At 40.0% G+C, this 26,123-nt stretch overlaps 1 protein-coding gene across 1 annotated transcript in view; it reads right to left on the bottom strand.

Moving 5' to 3' along the window:
• Positions 1 to 4,563: 4,563 nt before the first annotated feature.
• Positions 4,564 to 26,123, bottom strand: part of LOC109482676 (epidermal growth factor-like protein 7) — a 51,341-nt gene continuing 29,781 nt past the window's right edge. Inside the window, exons 3-8 of the mRNA XM_019785502.1 lie at positions 19,314 to 19,432; positions 18,631 to 18,723; positions 17,522 to 17,644; positions 14,112 to 14,176; positions 5,810 to 5,942; positions 4,564 to 5,323 (exon numbers count right to left, since the gene is read on the bottom strand). Of these exons, the coding sequence (XP_019641061.1) occupies positions 5,280 to 5,323; positions 5,810 to 5,942; positions 14,112 to 14,176; positions 17,522 to 17,644; positions 18,631 to 18,723; positions 19,314 to 19,432 (577 nt within the window). The 3' untranslated portion in view covers positions 4,564 to 5,279. The remainder of the gene's footprint in view (positions 5,324 to 5,809; positions 5,943 to 14,111; positions 14,177 to 17,521; positions 17,645 to 18,630; positions 18,724 to 19,313; positions 19,433 to 26,123) is intronic.

The raw sequence follows: 26,123 nt of genomic DNA, 5'->3' as shown, positions 1-26,123 counted from the left end.
CAATATTGAATTGTTTTCATACGGTAAGCTTTAAGTCTGTACATTTGTAGCGTGGTAACCGACCTTTCTAATTACTGTTGCCCTGTAGAATAAAGTATTTGAAATTGAGCCCGTAAAAATTTCCCGGCTTGCACAAGTAGGCCTGGGTTTGCGGAAAACACTACCAGGACCGTATAGGGACCGGCCAGCCATGGTATGGTTACCAGGCTATTCTCACCTCGGTTAGGCTGTATTTAGCTCGCTACATTGTAGGTCCTTTGAATGATTCTTTAATCACAGATTAAAACATTAGCTAAAAATCAGTTGCAGTGTAAGAATTGAGGAAAACAAGCAAATTAATTCAGCCCTTTTTTTGTTTCTTTTAGGTCCTTTAGTGAGTTTTAAGGAGAGGTTTTAAGGTCAGAGGTTAGGGAAATATGAAGTCATCATTACAAACCAGTGTTACTGAAGTGAACATGTTAGCAGGCGTGATTACTTGTACATTGCTATTTTGGTTTGAGTTGAAAAAGGTTGGATTTGTACACTACAGATCTCGAATAACTTTCTGTATACACGCATGCAAATCACGTTGTGCAAAAGGCAACCAAAAGCAGTGTAAATCGTCTTCCTCTCTGGTGTAAAATGCACGTAGATGTTCATATAATCATGTGTGGTTATGTGTTATAGATAGCCTCTCGTGATTGCAGCTAATTATCATATAGCCGGATGACGTTGACCAATCAGAAGGCTCCATTCCACATGGATTATGACGCCCTAATGTCTCAAATAGAGTCAAAACAGGTCATTATTCATCCCAATCCATACATTAAACAACCCAATAATCACCCGCAATTGACCTCGGGTGACCCAAATAGAACACGACTCTGTTCCAAAAAATCCAAATAAATATGCATGCGGTTTATAAGGCTTTTGCACGAGTTGTTACTGCGTGTTACGCGACTTTTTCAGTCAAAATTTCTGCGTAATTTATACAACTTTTGCACAAGTTTCAACCACATGTTACACTACTTTTACTTGCAATTGTGAGTTAAACAAAACTAACATTACTTTTGCACACAAAAAAATAAATTATGGGTTAAAACCGGGTGTAAAACGTAAATGAAGGAACGTTAATAGAGATCTGTACTGTACCTGTACATTTTCTGTAATTATGCTATGTGCATGCAAATTAGAGCTGTGTACCGGTACACAGTACCGGTTCTGTACCGGAAAAATTGATCAGGTACAGGTCCAAAATACATAATCCCGAAGTACCGGTACTGTACCTAAATAATTTCACACTAATTATTTGATTATTTGTGGAGTTGGTTTTTGGTCCAGACTTCTTGGTGGTGTTATCGTTGTTTTGTCCCTTGCAGAACTTTCTTACCCCATGCATGGAGAATCTTGTAATTATGCCCAGGAAGAGGTGAAAAAAACTTGGTAACTTGTCAATATGCTTCTTTTACTGTTTGCCTCTCCAGGTCTCTTAAAATGTTCATCCTATTCAAAGGAAGGTGTGAGCGTTAAGTATTGGTAATTCTTGTTTAATCTGCAAGTTTACCAACATCTCTGTACTGAGATGTGTTAACACTTTCATTTAAATTTGTCCTTGATTTTGGGACATTGTTATGTATACCACAGTTGAGATTTTATAAGCATATTGAAGACTGCAGTATACGAGACACTGAACATCAGTGACATTTTTGTTTCTGGCCTAAGCTTGGTATTTTGCAAATTGTTTTTTTAAGTTTAATCATGCAATTAAAGTAGCCAAGCTTTTTACTTTTGACTCTTTTAGGGAAACCAAAAATGTAGCAAGTTGCAAATGGTTGGAAGATGTAATGATTAAAATTAAGATTATAATGTTTAACCGAACCAAGCACAGATGCATAAAAGGTGCTAAAACATATTTAATTTTTGATGTGGTTTATGCTTATGATTATGATTTATAGCAAAAGCTACTGTCATCATCAGAAAAAATGGCCCAGTAATTTGATAGAATGCTAAGCAATAATTTGTAGAAGGATTTTTGGGTTAGTATGCTTGGTGCACCAGAGTATGGATTGTCATTTGTGACATAACATCCACTTTTAGAACTGTTACATTTGCAAGATAATTTTTGTTGCTTGATCATGTACATGTACAAATTATCATCTGGAAATGTGAAACATTCTGAATCATTTTCAGTTGGTGATTCATAGCAAAGTATAATCTACATGTATAATTTACGTTAAATTTTGTGGATGAATTGTCTGATTACTTTATGCGACATGTATCATATTGATACAGATTCATATAGAGAATTTGTGACCACATGAACTTTAGAAATGGTTATTTGGCAAAATTACATTGTAGTACATACATTGTATGTATTACAAAAGCTTTGACGATTGTCCACAGGAATACTGTATGTTAGTCACAAATTTAGTGATTCTTTCCATTGTCTTATATAAGAGTCCATTAGGCCACAGCAAGTAATTGTTATGGATGACATCAGAGCGTGCATTAATTTTTGCCTGATTTTGGAAAAAAAACAAGAAATTTTGTTACCCTCTGACAGTGGTCAACATGCCGAAAATGGGCAAAGATGTCTGTTGTCATGCCAGAAGGTGGATGGTAGAAAACTATTAAGAATTGAATGAATGAAAGACCTTCATTGTACGTTTGTGCTCTAACAAGCTAAGCACAGGTCATTAAGAGAGGAGACAAGAAAAGGCTCTGATTTAATGTTTTGTTTCTTACTTTGATGCAGTGATATGTGATGCTGGCTGTGTATAATTATGTGATGTTCCCACTGAATCAAAACCATTTGCACAATGATTGAGTCAAAATTTTAAATTGTAGGAACCTTGTTTTTTTAGGCCCGCCTTGTTTTTTTGCCCGCTCGCATTAGATTTGGAGTATGTCATCCATAAAATTTACTTGCTGTGGCCATACATAGGTTACACACTTTGTTATGATGCTAAAAGTAATGTGCTTCCGGTGTATTGTATTATACCAATGTTTCTTAGCCAGGGTGAATGAAGAAATACTGGTTTCCCGGAGTAAAAAAAAATAGCAGTGGATATTGTATAGCAAATTAGAGAAAAGGGCTTTCAAGATATTACAGAGCATACTTTCATGTAGTGGCCATCAATTGCAACAAAGTGTAACACCTCTTTCTAAGAGAAGCTGCGATCAGTGAGGAAGCAAAAAATATTTGAAAGATCAGTAAACAAATTTCAAAGACAAAATCCAATATTTTAAACGTTTTGTGCATTTTCTTGTCATTTGGATAATACTTTGGCATCATGCATCATATTTCCATTAAAAAATGAGTATAAGGTCATCAAAATCCAATTTTGTTTTTTTCGGTGATCGCCGCAAAGTAGAAAGGGGCCTAATTAACAGACTAGCCAATCGTAGAGTCCGATAAGACCCACCAATCAGGAAGGTTGGTGCTTTTGCATTCTAATTATGTACTGTCAGATGGTAGGACCAAACAATCCTGCAATATATTTTTAAATTATAAAAAAAAGTCACTTTACACAACAATGTGTGTTTGTCATCTCTTGTGTACATATATAATTTCATGCAAGGATGTTATATCAGTATGTGCATATGAAGCCCCTCAACTACATGTAGGGATACATGTAGTTGGATGTAGTCGGGATTCGAACCCCTGCCCCACTGATCCACAATCTGACATATTTGTTTTGCAGTGACAGAAAACCATACTCTTTATACTTGTAGTTGACTTTTTTTATTGCCTTTAATTCAATTTTCCTATAACAAAGACTTGCAACTATCATCAACTAGTAGTATTCTATTACTGGATCGTTGTTCTTACACCGATACAGTACGTGACATACAAGGCTGAAATTTTGATGCCTGTTTACAATAACATAAATGCATGTACATGTATTGGTACATATTCTGAAATGCCATGAGGCCACACTATCTTGTTTTAATCCCATAGCCCCGCCCACTTTCGTCATAACATTATGATACTAATCCAAATATCTCTCATTGGTCGAACTGATAATTGCCACTCTCTCATTGGTTGAACGGCTAATTGTTTTAGACCATTCAACATTGTTGAAGAAGATTTGAAAAATGAAAAAATTTAGTGTTTTTATACCATGCTGTGTGTTCAGTCATTTGTTTAACCTTCTTGGCCACGTATATTTCATAATAATGAACGCAAAGTATCGTATGTCATCCATGTAATCTAATCAGTATGGCTGACCAATCAGGTGAATGGAAAAAGAACATTCAAGTAAACATCAGCAAAACTTCAACATGATAACGAGCAACGACTAGACAGTAAATTTATATTCGATAACTGTCTCTATGTAACATTACAACGTAAAATCTTCATTCAAAAATTGTAAAGGCCTGTTTTAAAATGTTCTTATCATTCATAGCTACAAGAACCAGCCTTATTCAAATTATTAAATGATCTTACAATGAAATATAATAATGATGTACAGATATGTCCCAAAAATTGTGAACATATTGAAGGTAAATTCAATATTGTGATACTGAGTGAAGTCTTGTTTATTAATGTTTATAATAGAAGATCAGAAGAACAATTATGGGACTTTATGGCTGTTGATGTGTCGATGTCTTCAGATATTGTCTTATTTTACAAGTTTTCAAAATTTCTAAAGGCCTAAAATCATTGCAGTACAACCAAGATTATGTAAAGCATCTTGATAACTTATAAAGGCTAAAATTGGTGTTCATACTACATTGTACTATACATTGTAGTCAAGAAGTGTTGTAGTACATGAACTAACCGGTAGGGGGCAGGATTAGCACGTGGTCGTCATCTTCAACCTATCGTGTGTTTTACAAGATTCAGACGGCAGGGAACCACTGTCACCACCACAGCTTTTATACATTTTTACGAGCTGTGAGAAGAACCCTTTACATACACTGAAATGCCTTTACATGCAGTACAGATTTTGAGAGATCTTACCATAGAAACCGTTACTTTTCAGCACATTCAAGGCGTTTTGAAAAATAGATGTCTAAATACAGATAGAAGTCAACGCTTTTGATATAGGTTGGAACACACAAAGTACTTTTGTTGCACAGCATACCTGTACTTTTCAGTATAATGTCCTTGTTTTGATCAAATATATCTGACGAAGATAGATATATATATATTGACAGCAAATGGAATTTTACATTTTCCATTTTGGAAATCTCATTTTGTTTCTGTGTACATGTACGCTGCTACGGTCCTCCATGTAACGGCATGTATTGCTTGGATAGAGACTGTTGTCACAGCTATTGGGGAGGGGGGCTCTTCATTTTTTGTAGTAGTCCAAATCCCTGTCACCCCGACAGGTACCTATAGGAGATAGAGAAAGAAAGGAACAGATTTGAGCTACTTATGAATAAAGAATTGTTCAAACAAACAAACAATCATGAAAGTTCATCTGTGTTGGTAGTTACATGTTTTGAAGTTAAAAATTTTGGTCCAACACAAAAAATTCTCTTACCTAGAGCTTTCGACTAGTCACTCTGGTCTTCCTCAGTAGACTGACCCAGTGAAGCTTGTCACGTGGCTTCTTTGAAGTGTGACGTCAACACTGGGTCATAGGTATCTGGTAGACGATGTCGGCCTCCGTCGCGGTTAAGTGAAGGGTGGTTGACGTCACACTTCAAAGAAGCCACGTGACAAGTCTCACTGGGTCAGTCTACTGAGCAAGACCAGAGTGACTGGTCTTTCGACTCTAGGTAAGAGGACTTTTTGTGTTGGACCAAAAGTTTTCATTAACTTTTAAACAAACAAACAAACAAACAAACAAACAAGAAAAACAGAAGACAGACTTACAGTCGTCTAATCTCTCCTCCAGTATGGAGATCTGTTCACTGAGAGAACCGATCCTGTCTATCTGTGGCGGGAGGGTCGGCAACACTCCGTCGTTAGGCCGGTCTGCAACCATCTTTGTCATCCTCTTCATAGACTAGGAAACAAGGAAAGACTTTTAAAAAGTGTGCACACTTTCTTGAACAGGTCCAGATCCAACTTCCGCACGTTTAGGAACGCATTCTAGATACAATCACGCATATATGTAGATATGTAAATGGGAATGCATCTGTAGCAGCGACAACTGTGCTGCAGTGCAATGTGAACCAGTCAGAATTGCCCTGAGGAAGGTGACAGACGGTCACCGAAACGTCGGCTGAATAAAAGACCTGGTTGTGTAAAAAGAGTCTCTTTACTCAACAAGAAAAGCCTTTTGAAAAAAGTAGATCTATATTGGTTGGATAAAATTCTATCAAAAACACAGTGACTGTTGTATTGTTTCAACGCTGTCTCGTTTCACAAAACGGGATCGAAAATTGGATGTAGTAACGGCCACCAGCCAACCACCAGCCAACCACCTGTCAACCACCAGCCAACCAACTGCCAACCACCAGACAACCAACTGCCTACCACGAGACTACCACCAGCTAACCACCAGCCAACCACCTGCCATCCACCTGCCAACCACCAGCCAACCATGGCCGAAACAGCTGAAAACATTCGGTTGGCGCAGCCGAATTGTAGCCGACCTTGAAGAACACCAGCCGACCTTGCTCCCGACCTACTCCTAACCATGATTGGCCACGTGTACGGCAATGTGTTTTTTTTTTTATTATTATTCAGAAGCACAGTGATGAATACAAGTAAAAGAACATGGACGAAGTAACTGCGAACTCAAGTTAGGTACAACTTACACTATCGGAGCCACTTTTACAATGGAAAAAATGCGTTTACAAGACGTTTGAAAAACTACGGATAGTCAAACCTCCCATCCCAAAAGAGAAGGAAAGCAAAGCAGGACAGATAAACTAGAAGTGTTTTGTTTCTGTGTTTTTGGGGCCATATTCGGCTATGTGTGGAACTTTCTTGTCTAGTGCTGTTTCCGTTTCGTTTCTTTTCTTGCATCATCCTGTAGCGCCCTTCCTGTCATGCTGCATGAAAGACAGCCGACCCTAACTCTTCAGATTTTAAGAGCTGAAGTTTAAGCAAACAGGAACGCAGGCAGCCGATTTGGCGAGACGTCAAACCGCAAACGACGTTGAACTTGGCGCGAGTCTAAAGAAAAGGCAAGTGCTTTCCATCTATCATGGTTTATCTGTCATCTGACTCCGTATGTTTTGGACAACGCTTATCCTGATTCCTAGAAGTGAGAACCAAGCTTGTAGACCTAAGAACCGAGTTCCAATAACCAAAAACTAGCTTCCCTCTACAATTTATCCCAATTTCTCTAAACTTACAGACAGAGAACAAACTATTCTTCTTTCAACTTCCCCAAACCCACAAATTTTGGAAAAGGTGGGACATTACGTCTTCCATGGTTTACAGAAGAGTATGTTTTGGACAACGCTCATCCTGATTCCTAGTGAGAACCAAGCTTGTAGACCTAAGAACCAAAAACTAGCTTCCTACAACGAAACAAACAGCATTCCAGAGCAAGTTTCCTAGAACCAAGAACCAGTTTCCTAAAACCAAGAACCAGCTTTCTACAACTAAAAACCAGCTTTCTACAACCAAGAACCAGTTTTCTACAACCAAGAACCAGCTTCCTACAACCAAGAACTGTCTTCATACAACCAAGAACCAGCTTTCTACAATCAAAAACCAGCTTTCTACAACCAAGAACCAGCTTTCTACAACCAAGAACTGTCTTCATACAACCAAGGATAAGCTTTCTACAACCAAGAACCGTCTTATTGCAACGGTTCTGGATTGTCTCTCCGTATTCCAGAACGTAGGTTTGCCCGACAATCCAGGAACATGCCAGCTGAGCATGGTTCTGGATGAAGTAGGGTTCTATCCTCGTATGCCCTTTCCCATAGTAAAACACATGCACACCATCACATCAGAGAAACACAGTCGATTCCCAAACATTTGAAAGACTGACATGTGGTGAAAATACAAAACAACCGTCACCGAAGACCTTGTCAGGAATGTGTCAGCAGCGTTTAACCGACTTGGCAAAAACTTTATACCGCATGACCCCCCATAAACAACCTCTGCCCGCGGTGAGTGTGAATTTCACCCTCCAACGGAGCAACAAATTAATCACTGTTTGGCAGAAGCGGACGTTTTGCTTGTCACCGTTGACCGCAAGTAACTGGGAAATAAACTTGAAGAAGTCGACGAAACCAATGCTGTGTCTTTACTACTTTATTAGTTTTAAGTAGAGATAGAACCTTAGATTAGTCGTAGTGGAACTTTATGTTAGCACCTGGTTTTATACCATTCTTCAATATATTCTGTACTCGCTCATTGCCCTTGCCAGTTTGCAATTAACAATCGGGCATGAAATTGCAATGAAGAACTCAATTTTATACTCATCTAAAATCTTCGAATACTTTCTGTCATCTTTAAATGCCCGGTCGCATACGTCGTATACGCCGAAGGGCGGTTATTCCGGATATACAGGTACAGATCAGAGGATGAAGATGTCAGTAAAGCTACTGGAAAATATTAGATGCATGTAAGTCCATGAAACCAAGTCTTTAATCTCCTTGATGAAACACAAATTAAGACACCATCTATTCTTTTAGTGCAAGGAGGCTTTTCCTTACTCGGTGGCTCATGATAGTCATATCATCATATTTCTTCTTTATAAATCAAGTGTTTTATAAGTTGCAGCAAATTATATGATTTTACAAACACTATGCTATGCGTTGTGTGCACACGTAATTCAACCTATTGTATGGGGTGCTTTTATAATCGTGCTTGTGAAATCAATGAAACCATTTAATTCCTGAAGTTAGACTGTCGTTGCCCTTTGCGTAACACACCAGCTTCGCAGACACGCGGCGCGGCGGCAGCTGGCTATATAACACCTAACGACCTGTTACACCCAACCTTCGCATAAAAAATTGCCTGCCTACTGCCTAAATGATTAGGCCAGAACTGGCCCCTTGCTCCTCTTTTGGGGTTGTTAAAAATTGCAGGGGTTGTTAAAAGCTTTCTAGTGATGATGCCCAACTGTATACGTACTTGATCGAAACGAGTACTCGTTCCGCTCTACGACTAGTAGTACTTGGACAATACGAGTTTTTGAACTGTTGACCTCAATTCTTGGTTGACAACTCTGATATTTTAAGGCATGACTGTTGGTCTTTTCTGGGCTGGCATTAGATAAAGAATACTGGTCCAACGGTTTATTAGTCATTTTGTACATCATGCATGTCTGGACAGCGACCCCCACTGTAGGTTTCTTTTATTTTGAACGTTACACTAGCACCCCTTTCATAGTTGTTGGTGCAGAATCTTGGTTCTGTACCCTTTCCAGTTTATCTGTTCCAGTTTCCATTTAATTTAAAAATAATTTCCTGTGTCCTTGTCGACATGGTCGAACAGTTTTAGTCGTGTGTGATGGAAGAACATGGACATAGCCTTCAACAGTGTTTCTGTCCAACGCAAGTTTCAACAAAGCCATCTGTCCAAACAACCCTGCGGATTAACCAGCAGCTGATCCCTGCTTAACTAGGATTAACCCTCGGTGTCCTCTCGGCCTTCCGACTTTCATGTCGGCTTTCTTCGTCGCTCGTCGCCATCTTAGATTTGCTACTGGAAACAGAACCTGGCTCGTTATTCTCACGTCCGCCGATTCGCGACCTCCGCCATGTTGACAATCCGCCATATTGTCTCTTTGAAGTGCCGACACTTATTTGTATCACTAAGGATCAACCTGTCTTAATATACGTGTTTTTTTCGACGGAATTTTATTATCTTTTCCTTCTGGGATGGGTTTAACATCCGACCACCTACGAACTAAGTTAAGAAAGTTGTTTGTTATCATTTTCAACAAAGCTGAAAGTATCAATAAACTTGTATGGGGGTATGTACAATTCATCAGTCCATTGAAAACCACCGACTTCAAAATCAATTAGGCTGAGAATTTTCGAAAAGGGAACTTCTTTGTATGTTTCCTTAAAGTTTTTCCTTTATCAATAAACTTAGGGGATGTATTTACAATTCATCAGACCATCGAAAACCCCCGACTTCAAAATCAATTAGACTGAGAAATCAATTAGACTGAGAATTCGAGAATTCCTGTACATGTTGCAAATCTTTTGTTTTTTTCATCTTCGACGTTGTTGAAGGTATCAATAAACTCAAGAGATGTATTTATAATTCATCAGACCATAGAAAACCCCCGACTTCAAAATCAATTAGACTGAGAATTTCCGAATCGAGAATTCCTGTACATGTTGCAAATCATTTTTTTTAATTTTCGACGTTGTTGAAAGTATCAATAAACTTAGGGGGTGTATTTACAATCCATCAGGTCATCGGAAACCTCCGACTTCAAAATCAATTAAGCTAAGAACTTCCGAATGAAAAATTCCTGTGCATGTTGCAATTTTTGTTATAATTTTCGACGTTGTTGAAAGTATCAATAAACGTGTAGGATGTATTTACAATTCATCAGACCATTTGAAACCTCCGACTTCAAAATCAATTAAGCTAAAAACTTCCGAACTTGGAAAATTCCTGTACATGTTGCTTTTTTTTCATTTTCGACGTTGAAAGTATCAATAAACTCAAGAGATATGTATTTATAATTCATCAGACCATCGAAAACCCCCGACTTCAAAATTAATTAGGTTGAGAATTTCCGAATCGAGAATTCCTGTGCATGTTGCAATTTTTTTTTCATTTTTGACGTTGTTGAAAGTATCAATAAACTAAAGAGATGTATTTACAATTCATCAGACCATCTAAAACCCCCGACTTCAAAATCAATTAGACTGAGAAGTTCCAAAACGAGAATTCCTGTGCATGTTGCAAATCTTTTTTTTTTCATTTTCGACGTTGTTGAAAGTATCAATAAACTCAAGAGATGTATTTATAATTCATCAGACCATAGAAAACCCCCGACTTCAAAATCAATTAAGCTGAGAATTTCCGAATCGAAAATTCCTGTGCATGTTGCATTTTTTTCATCTTCGACGTTGTTGAAAGTACCAATAAACTCAAGAGATGTATTTACAATTCATCAGACCACCGAAAACCCCCGACTTCCAAATTAATTAGACTGAGAAGTTCCGAATCGAGAGTTCCTGTGCATGTTGCAAATCTTCTTTTTTTCATTTTCGACGTTGTTGAAAGTATCAATAAACTCAAGAGATGTATTTACAATTCATCAGACCATCGAAACCTACGACTTCAAAATCAATTAAGATGAGAATTTCCGAATCGAAAATTCCTGTGCATGTTGCAAATTTTCTTTTTTTTTTATTTTCGACGTTGTTGAAAGTATCAATAAACTCAAAAGATGTATTTACAATTCATCAGACCATCGAAACCTCCGACTTCAAAATCAATTAGACTGAGAATTTCCGAATCAAGAATTGCTGTACATGTTGCAAATCTTTTTTTTTTTTAATTTTCGACGTTGTTGAAAGTATCAATAAACTCAAGAGATGTATTTACAATTCATCAGACCACCAAAAACCTCCGACTTCAAACTCAATTAAGCTGAGAATTTCCGAATCGAGAATTCCTGTGCTTGTTGCATTTTTTTTTTAATTTCGACGTTGTTGAAAGTATCAATAAACTCAAGAGATGTATTTATAATTCATCAGACCATCGAAACCCTCCGACTTCAAAATCAATTAGGCTCAGAATTTCCGAATCGAGAATTCCTGTCTATGCTGCAAATCTTTTTTTTTTCATTTTTGACGTTGTTGAAAGTACCAATAAACTTACAGGATGTATTTACAATTCATCAGACCATCGAAAACCTCCGACTTCAAAATCAATTAAGCTAAGAACTTCCGAACTTGGAGAATTCCTGTACATGTTGCATTTTTTTTCATTTTCGACGTTGTTGAAAGTAATAATAAACTCAAGAGATGTATGTACAATTCATCAAACCATCCGAAACCTCCGGCTGAGAATTTCCGAGAATTCCTGTGTATGTTGCAAAAAAAATAGTTTTTTTTGTAATTTTCGACGTTGTTGAAAGTATCAATAAACTTAAGGGACGTATTTATAATCCATCAGGCAATTGAAAACCTCCGACTTCAAAATCAATTAAGCTGAGAATTTCCAAATCGAGAATTCCTGTGCATGTTGCAAATTCGTTCTTTTTTTTCATTTTCGACGTTGTTGAAAGTATCAATAAACTCAAGAGATGTATTTATAATTCATCAGACCATCGAAACCCTCCGACTTCAAAATCAATTAGGCTCAGAATTTCCGAATCGAGAATTCCTGTGTATGCTGCAAATCTTTTTTTTTCATTTTTGACGTTGTTGAAAGTATCAATAAACTTACGGGATGTATTTACAATTCATCAGACCATAGAAAACCTCCGGCTTCAAAATCAATTAGACTGAGAATTTCCGAACTTGGAAAATTCCTAGTACATGTTGCATTTTTTTTCATTTTCGACGTTGTTGAAAGTATCAATAAACTTACGGGATGTATTTACAATTCATCAAGCCATCGAGAATCTCCGACTTCAAAATCAATTAGGTTGAGAATTTCCGAATCGATAATTCCTGTGCATGTTGCAAATCTTTTTTTTTTCATTTTCGACGTTGTTGAAAGTACCAATAAACTCAAGAGATATGTATTTATAATTCATCAGACCATCGAAACCCTCCGACTTCAAAATCAATTCGACTGAGAATTTCCGAATCGAGAATTCCTGTGCATGTTGCAAATCTTTTTTTAAATTTTTGACGTTGTTGAAAGTATCAATAAACTTAGGGGATGTATTTACAATTCATCAGACCATAGAAACCCTCCGACTTCAAAATCAATTAGGCTGAGAATTTCCGAATCGAGAATTCCTGTGCATGTTGCAAATCTTTTGTTTTTTTCATCTTCGACGTTGTTGAAAGTACCAATAAACTCAAGAGATGTATTTATAATTCATCAGACCATAGAAACCCTCCGACTTCAAAATCAATTACACTGAGAATTTCCGAATCTAGAATTCCTGTGCATGTTGCAAATCTTTTTTTTTAATTTTTGACGTTGTTGAAAGTATCAATAAGCTCAAGAGATGTATTTATAATTCATCAGGCCATCGAAAACCTCCGACTTCAAAATCAATTAAGCTGAGAATTTCCGAATCGAGAATTCCTGTGCATGTTGCAAATCTTTTTTTTTCATCTTCGACGTTGTTGAAAGTATCAATAAACTCAAGAGATGTATTTATAATTCATCAGACCATAGAAAACCTCCGACTTCAAAATCAATTAGGTTGAGAATTTCCGAACTTGGAAAATTCCTGTACATGTTGCATTTTTTTTCATCTTTGACGTTGTTGAAAGTATCGATAAACTCAAGAGATGTATTTATAATTCATCAGACCATAGAAAACCTCCGACTTCAAAATCAATTAGGCAGAGAATTTTCCAAACCAGTATTCCTTTGCATGTTTCTTTAAAGTTTCCATTTTTGACGTTTGCTGAAAGTATCAATAAACTTAGGGAACGTATTTATAATTCATCAGACCATCGAAAACCTCCGACTTCAAAATCAATTAAGCTGAGAATTTCTCAAACGAGAGTTCCTGTACATGTTGTCTTTTATATCCTAGACGTTGTTGAAAGTATAAATAAACTAAATGGAGGTATATGTACAATTTGACGGCCATGAAAAAGAATCCATTTCAAAGTTGATTAAGCTTAATGAAAGATCTTTATTCTCCAGACAGAGACCTATTTTTGGGACTTTTCCTTTAGATTTTCAGACGTTTTGTAAGGTTTTCTATTTTGTCAACCAGAATTTCTATTCAAGACCAGGATACCGACGAAGAGGCCATGTTGATTTGATTATATGGATGAAATCCACGCGCGCATGAATTTTCGGCCGTTTCCATAAAAGGGTTCAACCATACTGTAAATCGTACAAAACAGTTGCAAAATGAGCAAGTATATACCGTTTTTTTTAGGTTGCAAAACAAATATTAGAAAACAATACCAATGTCGTAGAATGCCAAAATCAAACGAAAAAGACGAAAATGTAGATTTCATAATGAAAGCACCTTTTTTTGCCAAAACTTTTTTATTCGCACGCTCGCATCAGTTTTGGGGTTCCCAGAGGATGTCATCCATATAATCAAATTAACATGGACTAATGTAAATTCGGTATGTAAATTCGGTACCTGTTCCAGTTCCTCCACCCTCAGCATGAGCGCCTCGTACTTGGCATCGATCACCTCACCAGTCGCTGTAGAGAGGAGAACAAGAAAAACAAACAGTCGGTCGGAAATCTATCTCCTGACTGACAGCTTGGGGAGGGACGGGGAAAACAAACCCATGGCTCCTGTAGACGCCATCTGGCAGGAAAATTGGGCCATGATTTATTTGTGTGACGACAGAGAAATAAGGTTTTGAAGGACGAAAAATTGGCTTTTGAACGATGAAAAATTGAGTTTTGGAGGACGAGATATTGGCTTTTGAAGGACGAGAAATCGGGTTTTGAACGATGAAAATTTGGGTTGTCAATGATGAAAATTTGGGTTGTCAATGATGAAAAATTGGGTTTTGAACGATGAAAAATTGGGTTTTGAAGGATGAATAATTGGGTTTTGAACGATGAAAAATTGGGTTTTGAACGATGAAAAATTGTTTTTTAACGATGAAAAATTGGGTTTTGAAGGATGAAAAATTGGGTTTTGAAGAATGAAAAATTGGATTTTGAAGGATGAAAAACTGGGTTTCGAACGATGAAAAATTGGGGTTTGAACGATGAAAAATTGGGTTTTGAAGGATGAAAATTGGGTCTTGAACGGTGAAAATGGGTTTTGAACGATGAAAACTGACCCTATGAAGCCTTGTTGAATTTGTACCTTTGGTCTTTCGTAACCTCCTGACTGACAGTTTGGGGAGGGACGGGGAAAACAAACCCGCGGCTCCTGTAGTCTAGTGTAGACGCCGTTTGGCAGGAAAATTGGGCCGTGATTTATTTGTGTGACGACAGACGAGCTGTGGATGTCTGTGATGCATCTTGTCTGGTCAGTAAGCCGCCTGTCACACATCCACAACCTTCCCCCGACCACCAACCAACCAACCAACCAAGGTTGGCTGCAAGTTCGGGAGTGATTTGGCCTGATTTAGACTTCGCCTACCTATACCAGAATCGAATCGAATTTGGGTTAAATTTGAATCAAATTTTCCCCCCGAACGCGTCCCAAACACTGCAGACTTACTCCCGAACACCAGCCAACCACCAGCCAACCATGGCCGATCCTCCCGTCCATACCCAGATGTTTGAAACATTTTGAAACATTTTGATCGGCTGGCGCAGGTTTGTGACAGAGGCAATAGCCGACAAGGATCTTGAATAAGGATTTAAAACACTTTTGAGCGACACGTTCACGGCTATGCTAAGAATGCCCCCAGTCTGCAATTAATCGTGTGACGATCGTACAACGTACGTGACTGGACCCTTTGCTTTCACTTCACGTAGGACATCATATAGTCACTCCTTTGTGAAAACAGGGATGACTTCAATCGACATGATTTTGTTAATCCTTGGTGAACAGTTTTATGTACGCACAAACGTTTTTAGCTTAGTACACTGCTTAGTATGTAATTCAAGTTGAAGATGCCTGGTTCAGCTTTCGTCCTGGCTTTCTAACCTGGCGTCATTTGGTAACGCACCGTTGGTTAGGAAAGTTGAACAAAGAACTCTACAAGAAGATTGATTGGAAAGATTGTGACCTTGTTCTTTGTACGACCGTGTTCTGACAACCGTCCACATCTCCAGTATAGCCTATCGTATTTGTCAACGTCACGATACGCTACCCCTGTCACGCATAGCCGAATATGCTCTACCGAACTCCTCCCAACCGTACACGGTCGGGAGTAGGTTGGGAGTAGGTTGGTTGTGGTTTGCTAGTGCTTGGCAAAAAGTAAAGTTCAGTAAGTAAGTAATAAAGTAAAATAAAGTAAAGTTAGGTTTGATACTGCTCGGCTGCGCTATGTTACAAACATTCGGGTATGGACGGGAGGTTGGGACTTGGTTGGGGACTGTTTGGCTGTTGGTTGGGAGTACGTCATCAGTGGTCGGGAGTCAAATTTGACCCAAATTCAACTCAAATATGATTCGATTCGTATAGGCGTGGCCTAAATCCGACCAGACTGCTCCCGAATTTCAGCCAACCTTCGTTGGTTGGTTGGTGGTCGGGGGAAGGTTCTGAATATGTGACAAGGGCTTAATTAAGATCTACTCTATCGCAGAAGATGACAGACAAAGTTGAGAAGCAGTATCTTGTCCACACTTCCAAAGTAAGTTTAGACCCGTCTGTCTCTGATTTACACAGGCTGTAAGTGGCCCTACTCAAGTGTACGGCACGGAGTGCATCTTCCCACAGTTGTCCTCACGCGATGTCTTTCGTCACCGCCGCACTCAAGGGCTTAAAGTGCCGTTGGAATTGTTAGGTGATATGTCGACTTCAGGCTCAAATGAAAAGCTGTCTTTCAGGGAAATAGGAGATACAGTACAGGTGCAAATTTGCAAGCAAATGCGGCATATTTCACTGGCTCATCGACGAGTCCACAAACAGTGAACCCTGAGTGATCAGAGCGTCCTTCCGAATGAAAAAGACTATGGGCTATGATAATGATGAATTCAGGCTCAATTGAATAGCTGTCTTCTAGGGAAATAGGAGATACAGTACAGGTGCAGATTTGCGAGCAAATGCGACATATTTCACTCGCTCACCGACAAAAACGTTGAGTGAACATAGCGTCCGTCAGGATGAAAAAGCCTATGATAATGATGATGTCAAATTTCAGGCTCAAATGAATAGCTGTCTTCCATGGAAATACGACAAACAGTACAGGTGCGAATTCGCAAGCAAATGCGGCATATTTCACCCCAATGCTGGAATCGTTAGGTGATATGGCGACTTTAAGCGCCAATGAATAGCTATTTTCCCGGGGAATATGAGAAACAGTACAAGTGCAAATTTGCGAGCAAATGCGGCATATTCCACCCCAATGCTAGAATCGTTAGGTGATATGTCGACTTCGGGCTCAAATGAAAAGCTGTCTTTCAGGGAAATAGGAGATACAGTACAGGTGCAAATTTGCGAGCAAATGCGGCATATTTCACTCGCTCATCGACAAACAGTGAACTTTGAGTGAACAGAGCGTCATTCGGGATGAAAGACTATGATGATGATGATGATGTCGACTTTAGGGTCAAATGAAAAGCTGTCTTCCAGGGAAATAGGAGATGCAGTACAGGTGCAAATTTGCAAGCAAATGCGGCATATTTCACTCGCTCATCGACAAACAGTGAACTTTGAGTGATCAGAGCGTCCTTTAGGATGAAAGACTATGACGATGATGATGATGATTATGATGTCGACTTCAGGGTCAAATGAATGATGAAAAGCTGTCTTCCAGGGAAATAGGAGAAACAGTGCAGGTGCGAATTTGCGAGCAAATGCGGCATATTTCAGTCCTAATGCCGATAATGCCTACAGCCATGCTTTCATCATTACTAAGGACCCAGTCAGATATGCGTTATGCGTGACAGATGTAAATATCAATACACGTTTACCTGCACACGTCTTGCCGTCGCTGTTAAGTCTGTACCCCGCCCGGCAGGTACAAATGAAGCTCCCCTTACTGTTCACACACTCCTGTTCACACCCGTGTGCGTCCGCGTCACACTCGTTCTCATCTGCGCATGCGGGAAAGCAAATAGTCCGTTAATGATATGTAGCACGTCAGTAGAACGTACTGCGCCTGCGCGAATCCCGAATTATGCACGATTTTTGTTGGTATGTTGGTCAAGGTTGCATCATGATTTTCTATTCAATTTTCAATTCAATACTTTATTATTATATTAACATTCCAGACATACATGTAATGTTGCCTGAATGACATCTTTTTTGACGCCATCTTTTATATAGCGCTGCGCAGAGGTCATGTGAACTGCAGCCAACGCACAGACCTAGACTGAGACTGTTTCAGTATCCAAGCTGCAATCTACATATTCAGGGGTGCCAGAGTATATAGTGCAATTTTACGGAATACAGTGCAATTTTACTATTATATATGTTATTAGTATACAGTGACGGAATACAGTGTAATCGTATTATATATATATAGAATACAGTGCAATTTTACTAGTATAATACGATTGCACTGTATTCCGTAAAATTGCACTGTATTCCGTAAAATTGCACATACTCCGGCACCCCTGATATTTACGCCGACAAAAGACATCATAATGCAACCATAACCGTTCAACAGACCGGTTATAACAGGTCATCAGCGGTAGCTTGGATTTCGAATCATCTCACGGTACGTTGTTATCTGTCTGATTTAAGAAGTTGGATTGCTGCAGTACACTCAAGCGCAATAAGTTTTTGCATACTGACAACGGAGTTGTCGTGCCAAGAAACAACACGTCAACATGGGAATGATACACTTATGACGTATACTAGGCTACATCTGTTGTAACTGTGTCAACTAGTGAAGCAAACGGATTATTCGATATCTAAAGAGGTAATTATCTAACACAAATAGACCTCACGTTGCCCGGTTGCATGGCCACAGGATCGCATGGCGATATGCAACCTGGGAATTTTAACCCCCAGGCGCAAAGCATCCTGGGAATTGGAAAATGGTGAATACACTACTAGTAGGGGCCTTCTTCCTTACCTGTGTCGCAGACATCCCCTGACCACCCTCTCCTGCACTCGCAGGTGTCCGGTCTGATGCACCTGCCGTGGACACATGGCTTACTGCACACAGCTGTAACAGGTGGCAGCAGGTCATGGTTAATGACAGCCGTATTGGAAGATCTTCAGCTAGCCAGCCAGCTAGCCAACAAAACAAATAGCTAACCAGACGGACACCCATTCAGTGAAGTCAGTCAGAAAGTCAGTTATCCAGTCAGTCCTTCAGACGGACATACAGAGAGACATACAGGCAGACAGACAGATAGCAGACAGACAGCACACCAGCTGGTAAACAGCCAGACAGCCAACTAACCAGCAGACAGACAGCCAGTCAACCAACCAGCCAGCCAGTCAACAAGCCAGACAGCCAGACAGCTAACCAGACAGTCAACCAGACAGCTAACCAGACAGCCAACCAACAAGCCAGCCAGTCAACAAGCCAGACAGCCAGATAGCTAACCAGACAGCCAGTCAACCATCCAGACAGCTAACCAGACATCCAGCCAGACAGCTAACCAGACAGCCAGCCAAACAGCCAGACAGCTAACCAGACAGCCAGTCAACCAGTCAGACGGACAGCTAGCCAGCCAGACAGCCAACCAGACAGCCATTCACCTACTTACACGTACCCACCCACCTACCCCATTGTACCATAAAACTCACGTTGTAAGCAGCCCTTTGCCCTCTTGTGTCTCTGAGTCCAGCCCGGACAGCAGACGTAAGACGTCCGCGTGCTCGCCTCCATCTTATACACCTGGCGGTACGATGTCTTGTACGTCGTTCTAGATAAAATGGCGGGAAAACACATCTTCATTCAAAACTTATATAATAGACTTTCTTTGTTTGTTGTATACGACAGGTTCGTATACCAAGTGCAAGCTGCACTTACATTATGTTCCTAACTTGACACTTAGGAGTACCTTAGTTTAACATCTTTGTGATTTAGATGTGGAAAAGTCCCAATGTAGGAATGGAATCATGTGGTCTTATGTAATATGTTACATAGCGACACTTGGGGCACTAAAGTTCGGTCACTTTAGTCGTAAGTCGTCATGCGATCTTGATGCAGTATCCTTAGCCTTCTCCAGACACTTTCCAAACCTTCTCCAGACACTTTCCAAACCTTCTCCAGACACTTTCCAAACCTTCTCAAGACACCTTCCAAACCTTCTCCAGACCCATTTTCAAACCTTCTCAACTACAAAAACAAAACCATTTCCAAGCCTCCACCTACGAAGTACTCAATCGTCACAAGAAGAAAGCGCTGTACTTTTCGTGTCAACCCCGGCTCCTGTTCTGACCGTGTCACCATTAACTAAAGCAAGCCCCGAGTCGACAGTCGAGTGTTACCGTACGCTTGGACACATAATCTCCAAGCAGATATTTTGGTTGCTGCACAGACAGTTTCCATTTGCCACCCGGCTGGCTCGCGTCAAAGTACCCTCCTCGGTGCCAAACTAGTATCGGGCCGTTAGCCGTTTTCTCTCGGCAGCCAAGAGCCCAATCCCCCGCCTATCTAAATTACCGCTACGGGGGAGTTGAGCCGGACAGGGGAGTTCGGCTGGCCCTAGAACTCTCCCGGGCTAGACTCCCCCGTAGCGGTAATTTAGACCGGCGGGCGAAGTGCTCTTGGCTGCCGAAGGAAAACGGCTAACGGTCCGATACTAGTTTGGCACCCAGGGTAGCGTCAAAGAAGATACCAGTATAGAAAAGAAAGCCCGATAAAAATACCCCACAACACGTCAAGAAACAAGTCGAAGCCTAAATATAATAACCCTCTGCTTGGAGAGTACTTGATACACATACTATGATACTTCTTCTTTCTGTGAGGCGAACGCTTTCGTCATATCAAAGATTCTGTCACCATACTTCAGCTTAGAGGGTAGCGAGCAAGTTCAAACAAGTTCTGAGGAACCAGACTGTCACACAGTTCCTGACGCCGGTTTTGTTTTTGATCGGCGAGCCAAGCCCGCTGTGAAATATTACTTACACTTTGGCATCTTGGTTGTCTGCCACTAAAAACAACACCGAGTTCTATCAGCGCACTCGCATATCACGAGTAACGCAAGTCATTCCGATATTTCTCTGTAATATACATCAAATCTCACAGAAACACGCTGTGAATGGCAAAAATTTGACCTTGGTTTTAAGTGTTTTTACGTTTCATTCGGGGACATATCGAAGTCTTTGGGGTGGGGGGCAGTGGGAGGGAGGGAAACTAGCTATTTTTTTAAAAACTTAGGCCATGTTGATTTGATTATATGAATGACATCCTCTGGGAACCCCAAAACTGATGCGAGCGTGCGAATAAAAAAAGGTTGGCAAAAAAAGTTGCTTTCATTCTGAAATCTTCATGGTCATGAAGGTTGAACACATGACTAAGGGTATGGTATGGCAAATAATCTACTCTTCAAATCCGTTTCTTTACATTTTCATTCTACGACATTGATATTGTTTTCAAATATTTTTGGTGCAACATACGGTATATATTTGCTAATTTTGCAACTGTTTTGTATGATTTACAGCATGGTTAAAAACTTTTTTATGGAAACGGCCGAAAATTCATGCGCGCGCGAATGTCATCCACATATATAAGCAAATCAACATGGCCTTATCCTCTTTGAAAGCTTTTAGCAAAAACGCTCCTGTGTACATGCACTCCTAGAACATTAGCCATCACAACAATAAGAAAAGTTTATTGCAAATTCGGGCCCGGAGGCTAATTGCAAATTACAAAACTTAAAAGAACAATGAAACAGAGTATAAAATAACTAAAATCTACATGATGAAGGTATAGCTGTCTAGAACTAGAGCTATGTCTGAAGGGTTTGACTTCTCTTCTGTAAAACATGGATGACGTAATGTCTCACCTTTTCCCAAATTTGTGGGTTTTGGGAAGTTAAAACAATTATGATCAATTATGTGTAAAGCTGAAAGCAAGAAGCCCTACACAAAATAGTCTAGATGTAGACTTCATCACACTTTTCGACAACCTGATATTCTATAAAGTGAGTGAGGTAAAAGTCAGCCCGCCTTTGCCCCAGTTTGGGAAAGCGCCTCGTGTGTTTGACAGAAAGCGGCTGGCAGGTCTCGGCAAGTCGAGTTTATTGCCGGTTTAAAGGCAGCATCTGCCAGAGACATTAACCCTGGAGATTAACGGTCTATAAATCAGTCTGGAGAAACCCGGGGTGTTCGGCTGGGAAGTGCCAGTCAGTCACGGGGCGAGCTAAGCATGCCGGGAAGGATGGAGGGGGGCACCTGACCGTGACGGAAAAATGGACGACAATCACAGAACTAGAACTCGTCATTTGCCTCACTCACTATACCAGTTTGTCGAAAAAGTTTGATGAAGTCTAACTGGCTGGGAAGTGCCATGTCACGGTACGAGCTTAAGGCACGCCGGGAATGGGGGAGGGGGGCACCTGACTTTTACCTCCATGCAGTGACGGAAAATGGACGACAATCACAGAACTAGAACTCAAAATTTACCTCACTCACTCATCAGTTTGTCGAAAAAGTTTGATGAAGTCTGAACTAGCAATGATTACTATTTTGTAGGGCTTCTTGCTTGCAGCCTTAATAATTATTGTTGTGACTGACTTACTAAATGTATAACAGTGCAACGAATGAAGACCTTGTAACAGTCGCCACAGCTAAGCTGAAGTTGTGAACAGTTCACCATCCATCGATGAACTCCGGCCCATTTCCCTTACTGCAATGTTGTCTAAACTCTGTGAACGGTTTGTGACTAATTGGATACTACAGGACATCTCTCCAAAGCTTGACCCCCGCCAGTTTGGTAGCAGGAGGCATAGATCGACAACACACGCGCTTGTCAACTTGGTGGACTTCTTGTACAAATCCACTTCACTGTCAAAATCGATCTGTACCCTTGTTACCACCGATCTGTCTAAGGCTTTTGACAAAGTCGATCACACAACTGCTATTCGATCCCTACTTGACCTTGGTGTTCGCCCGGCTGTGATCCCGTGGATTTGCAACTTCATGACTGACCGACGGCAGCGTGTGATCTACCAGGGCGCATCCTCAGACTGGCTCAACCTCAGCTGTGGCGTAGCACAAGGAACTATACTTGGACCAGTCATCTTTATGGCGTTGATAGATGGAGCTCTGCGTGACGTGGCTAACCGATGGAAGTACGTGGATGATATGAACATTGCAGATGTTCGCTTGATACGTCAACCATGTACACTCCAACTTACTCTTGATAACCTGAGCACATGGGTTAGCGACCACAAGATGGCTTTGAACCCGAAGAAATGCAAAGTGCTACAGATCTGTTTCGCTAAGGTTCCTCCCCCACCTGAACCTCTGATCATCAGTGAACAGACCCTGGTAACCGTTACATGCATCAAGGTTCTCGGCCTGACGATTCAAAACAATCTGAAATGGGACCAGCAAGTGGACAGTATGGTGAAATCCTCAAATAGGAGACTCTACATGGTACGGAGGCTGAAAAGATTCGGTGTGTCAGTTCCCGACCTGGTGTCTGTCTACACCGTGTACGTGCGCCCTTTACTGGAATACGCAGTGCCCGTGTGGCATCCGGCCTTGACCACTAAACAATCTAAGACTCTAGAACGGATCCAGACGAGGGCCTGTAAAATCATCTTGGGATCACAGTATTCGAGCTATAACATGGCACTGACAACCCTGAACCTCAGCTCCCTTGCTGACCGACGTCGTGAACTTTGTAGGGCATTTGCAGAATCCCTGCTGAACTCTGAGTTCCGTGATTGGTTGCCCCCGCTGAGACAGAACATTTCCGGTAGAAGTACACGTAATGCTAATAAATTTGATGTTCCACTCTGTCGGTCTGCACGTCACAAGAACTCACCAATTCCTTTTTTAGTTGAACTGTTAAATGCCAAGTAATGAATATAGTACTTGCGCTCAGACTTCACTTATCTGTCGTGTCTGCAGTACCTTATACACTGAGTGACACAGCGGCACAGACGTCTTCTCTTCTGTGTTTTATGATATATTTTAATTTGTAATGTTATGTAATGTATTATATTTGTAAACGAAAGCGCATTTTACTTAAGATGATTGTCTGTAATCTTATTAACGTTTCCCGAATATTGTAATGAGCAACACAATTCAGACTTAAGTCTGCGAGTTGTTTAATAAAGACTGAATTGAATTGAATTGAATTGAATTCACGATAGGAGAAAGATTGCAGCAGTTTTATAAGGATGGTAGCAGCCCTGCCTGTATATACATCTTCAAATATATTCTACGCTCTTTTTAGTATACTCCAATGAGTCATAAGGTGGATTTGATGAATTATCTGATTGGGACGCATGGTGGCGCTATTTCCATCACCAAGTTTAAAGACAAATGACGTCCCAAGGCTCGAAGTGCAGATGTGTTTTAATAGATAGCCTCTCACTTATATACGAGATAAGTTTCCCAGATTTTGACAGTAAGATAGAAAAGAAATACTCGCATTCCTTATGATACTAGACAAACCATTATCATATTAGCTCCATATATTCATACATCTACATGTACAACTGCCCAGCTAGAAGTTGAACATGTACATAGTAGTTCACATTAGTCTGTAAAGTTTTAGTATTGAGACTAGAAAACCATAAATTAAACTAGATTTTGTTACTAGTAATTACAGCCTTATTTCCATAATTGATGAGATGACCCCCCCCCCAAAAAAAAAAATTAATAAATTCTACATATTTCATGGAGGTATGAAATCTCGGAATTCTTGTTTCCTCTTTCAAACCCTGGATGACCTTTCATGTTACCGAATTCTCCTGTCCTTTATTGTGTTCCACGCAATAAGTTGTCATCGGTATTGAAGGGTAAATAAACAATTTTTGTAGCCCTGAACTGCACAGCAAACCCGTCCGTGCTCTTTTTGAAGCAAAGTATTTCAGTTATTTCAAAGATTGCGACTCTGTGATCTCAAAGCTTTCTTAAAATTTCGAGCTGTCTGCTGCTTACGTATTTTCACAACTTCACAGCCTCCTTGAAGGTGACAATAAAGAGTGAAGACAAGTCTTGAAACACTCTGCCGACATGTCTTACTTTTTCTCGTAAAATGTCGTAAAATGCTAAAATAAATTCAAAAGGTAAAGACGAAAATGTGCAAAAAATGAAAATAAGAGTCTGTTACCATGGAGGTGGTTTATTCTGTGTGTTTATTCATTTGTTCAACCTTCATAGCCACGTAGATTTCATAATGAATGCAACTTCTTTTGCGAAACGTTTTTGCCAAACGTTTTTTTATATATATCCGCACGCTCGCACTAGTTTTGGGGTTCCCAGAGATTGCCATCCATACAATCAAATTAACGTGGCCTAAAGAGCAAAGACAAGTATTAAAAGCACTCTTAGACATGTTTCAGCTTCTTTCTACATCTTATTTGTCAGGTTTTCCGTGCCTGCGATGTTTCGAATTCCCCTCACTTGTGTGCTATATTTTCATGTCGACAAGCCAACGCCAAGTGCGTGGTACAACAAACATTTCCGAGTGGGCATTCACAGTGTGTAGTCAACTGTTCTGACCGGGGCACGCCATGCATGCTTTGCTCCCTGTTGAGTAGAGCGCTTGAAATAATAACCCACCAAAGTAACCGAAGAAATTAACCATAAACCGAGTGAAAATAGCAGGTGCATGCATGGAGCCTTACTGTTTTCGAGTAAGTGAAGTCGGGATGTGCGTTTATAGGGAAGTCATAACAAGTTTCGTACATACATATTACTAAAGAATACTTACTACGAGTACAAGGAAGAATACCTGAGAATAATAAACATTCGACACAGAACAGCCCTCACAAAACTCCGGATTAGTTCACACAAAATCCACATAGAAAATTAAAAGGCAGACATAACCGCATTCCTCTACAAGGGTTTGTCAATTTTGTGATATAGATAGAATTGAGGATGAGTGGCATTCTGTAGTTGATTGTACATTATATAGAAATGAGAGGGATTCCCTCTATACTTATATGATAGATATGTTCCCCAGCTTATTTCAAAACACTTCAAGTATAAAAAGATGACAATAATATGCTAATAAATGGCAGTAAATGTCAATATCAGACAGATTTCCTCATCCAGAATATGTTTTGGATTGTCGCCTTAAAACTGCACCGGTTGCCTCTAAGGTAAGTGACCTATCTGTATCTGTATCTGTATAGCCGGTATAACCGCCCTTCGGTGTAACACACCAGCTCCACAAGCACGCGGCGCGGCGGCAGCTAGCTATATCACACCGAACGACCTGTTACACTCAATCTTTGCACATTTGATTGCAGGAGTTGTTTAAAGCTTTCTAGTGATGATGCCCCAACTGTGTTTGGTGGCAACGAGTTCCAGTCTACTATAGTTCTTGGAAAATACAAGTCTTTAAACACCTCAATTCTGGGTTGATAACTCTGGTACTTGAAGGCATGACTGTTTCTTGATGTTGTTTTTTTTTTGGGGGGGGGG

This window comes from Branchiostoma belcheri, unplaced genomic scaffold (genome assembly GCF_001625305.1).
Source record: "Branchiostoma belcheri isolate BF01 breed outbred unplaced genomic scaffold, Haploidv18h27 scaffold6, whole genome shotgun sequence".
NCBI lineage: Eukaryota > Metazoa > Chordata > Leptocardii > Amphioxiformes > Branchiostomatidae > Branchiostoma > Branchiostoma belcheri.
Note: the sequence above shows the minus strand (reverse complement) of the source record. Positions and strands in the feature narration are given on the sequence as shown.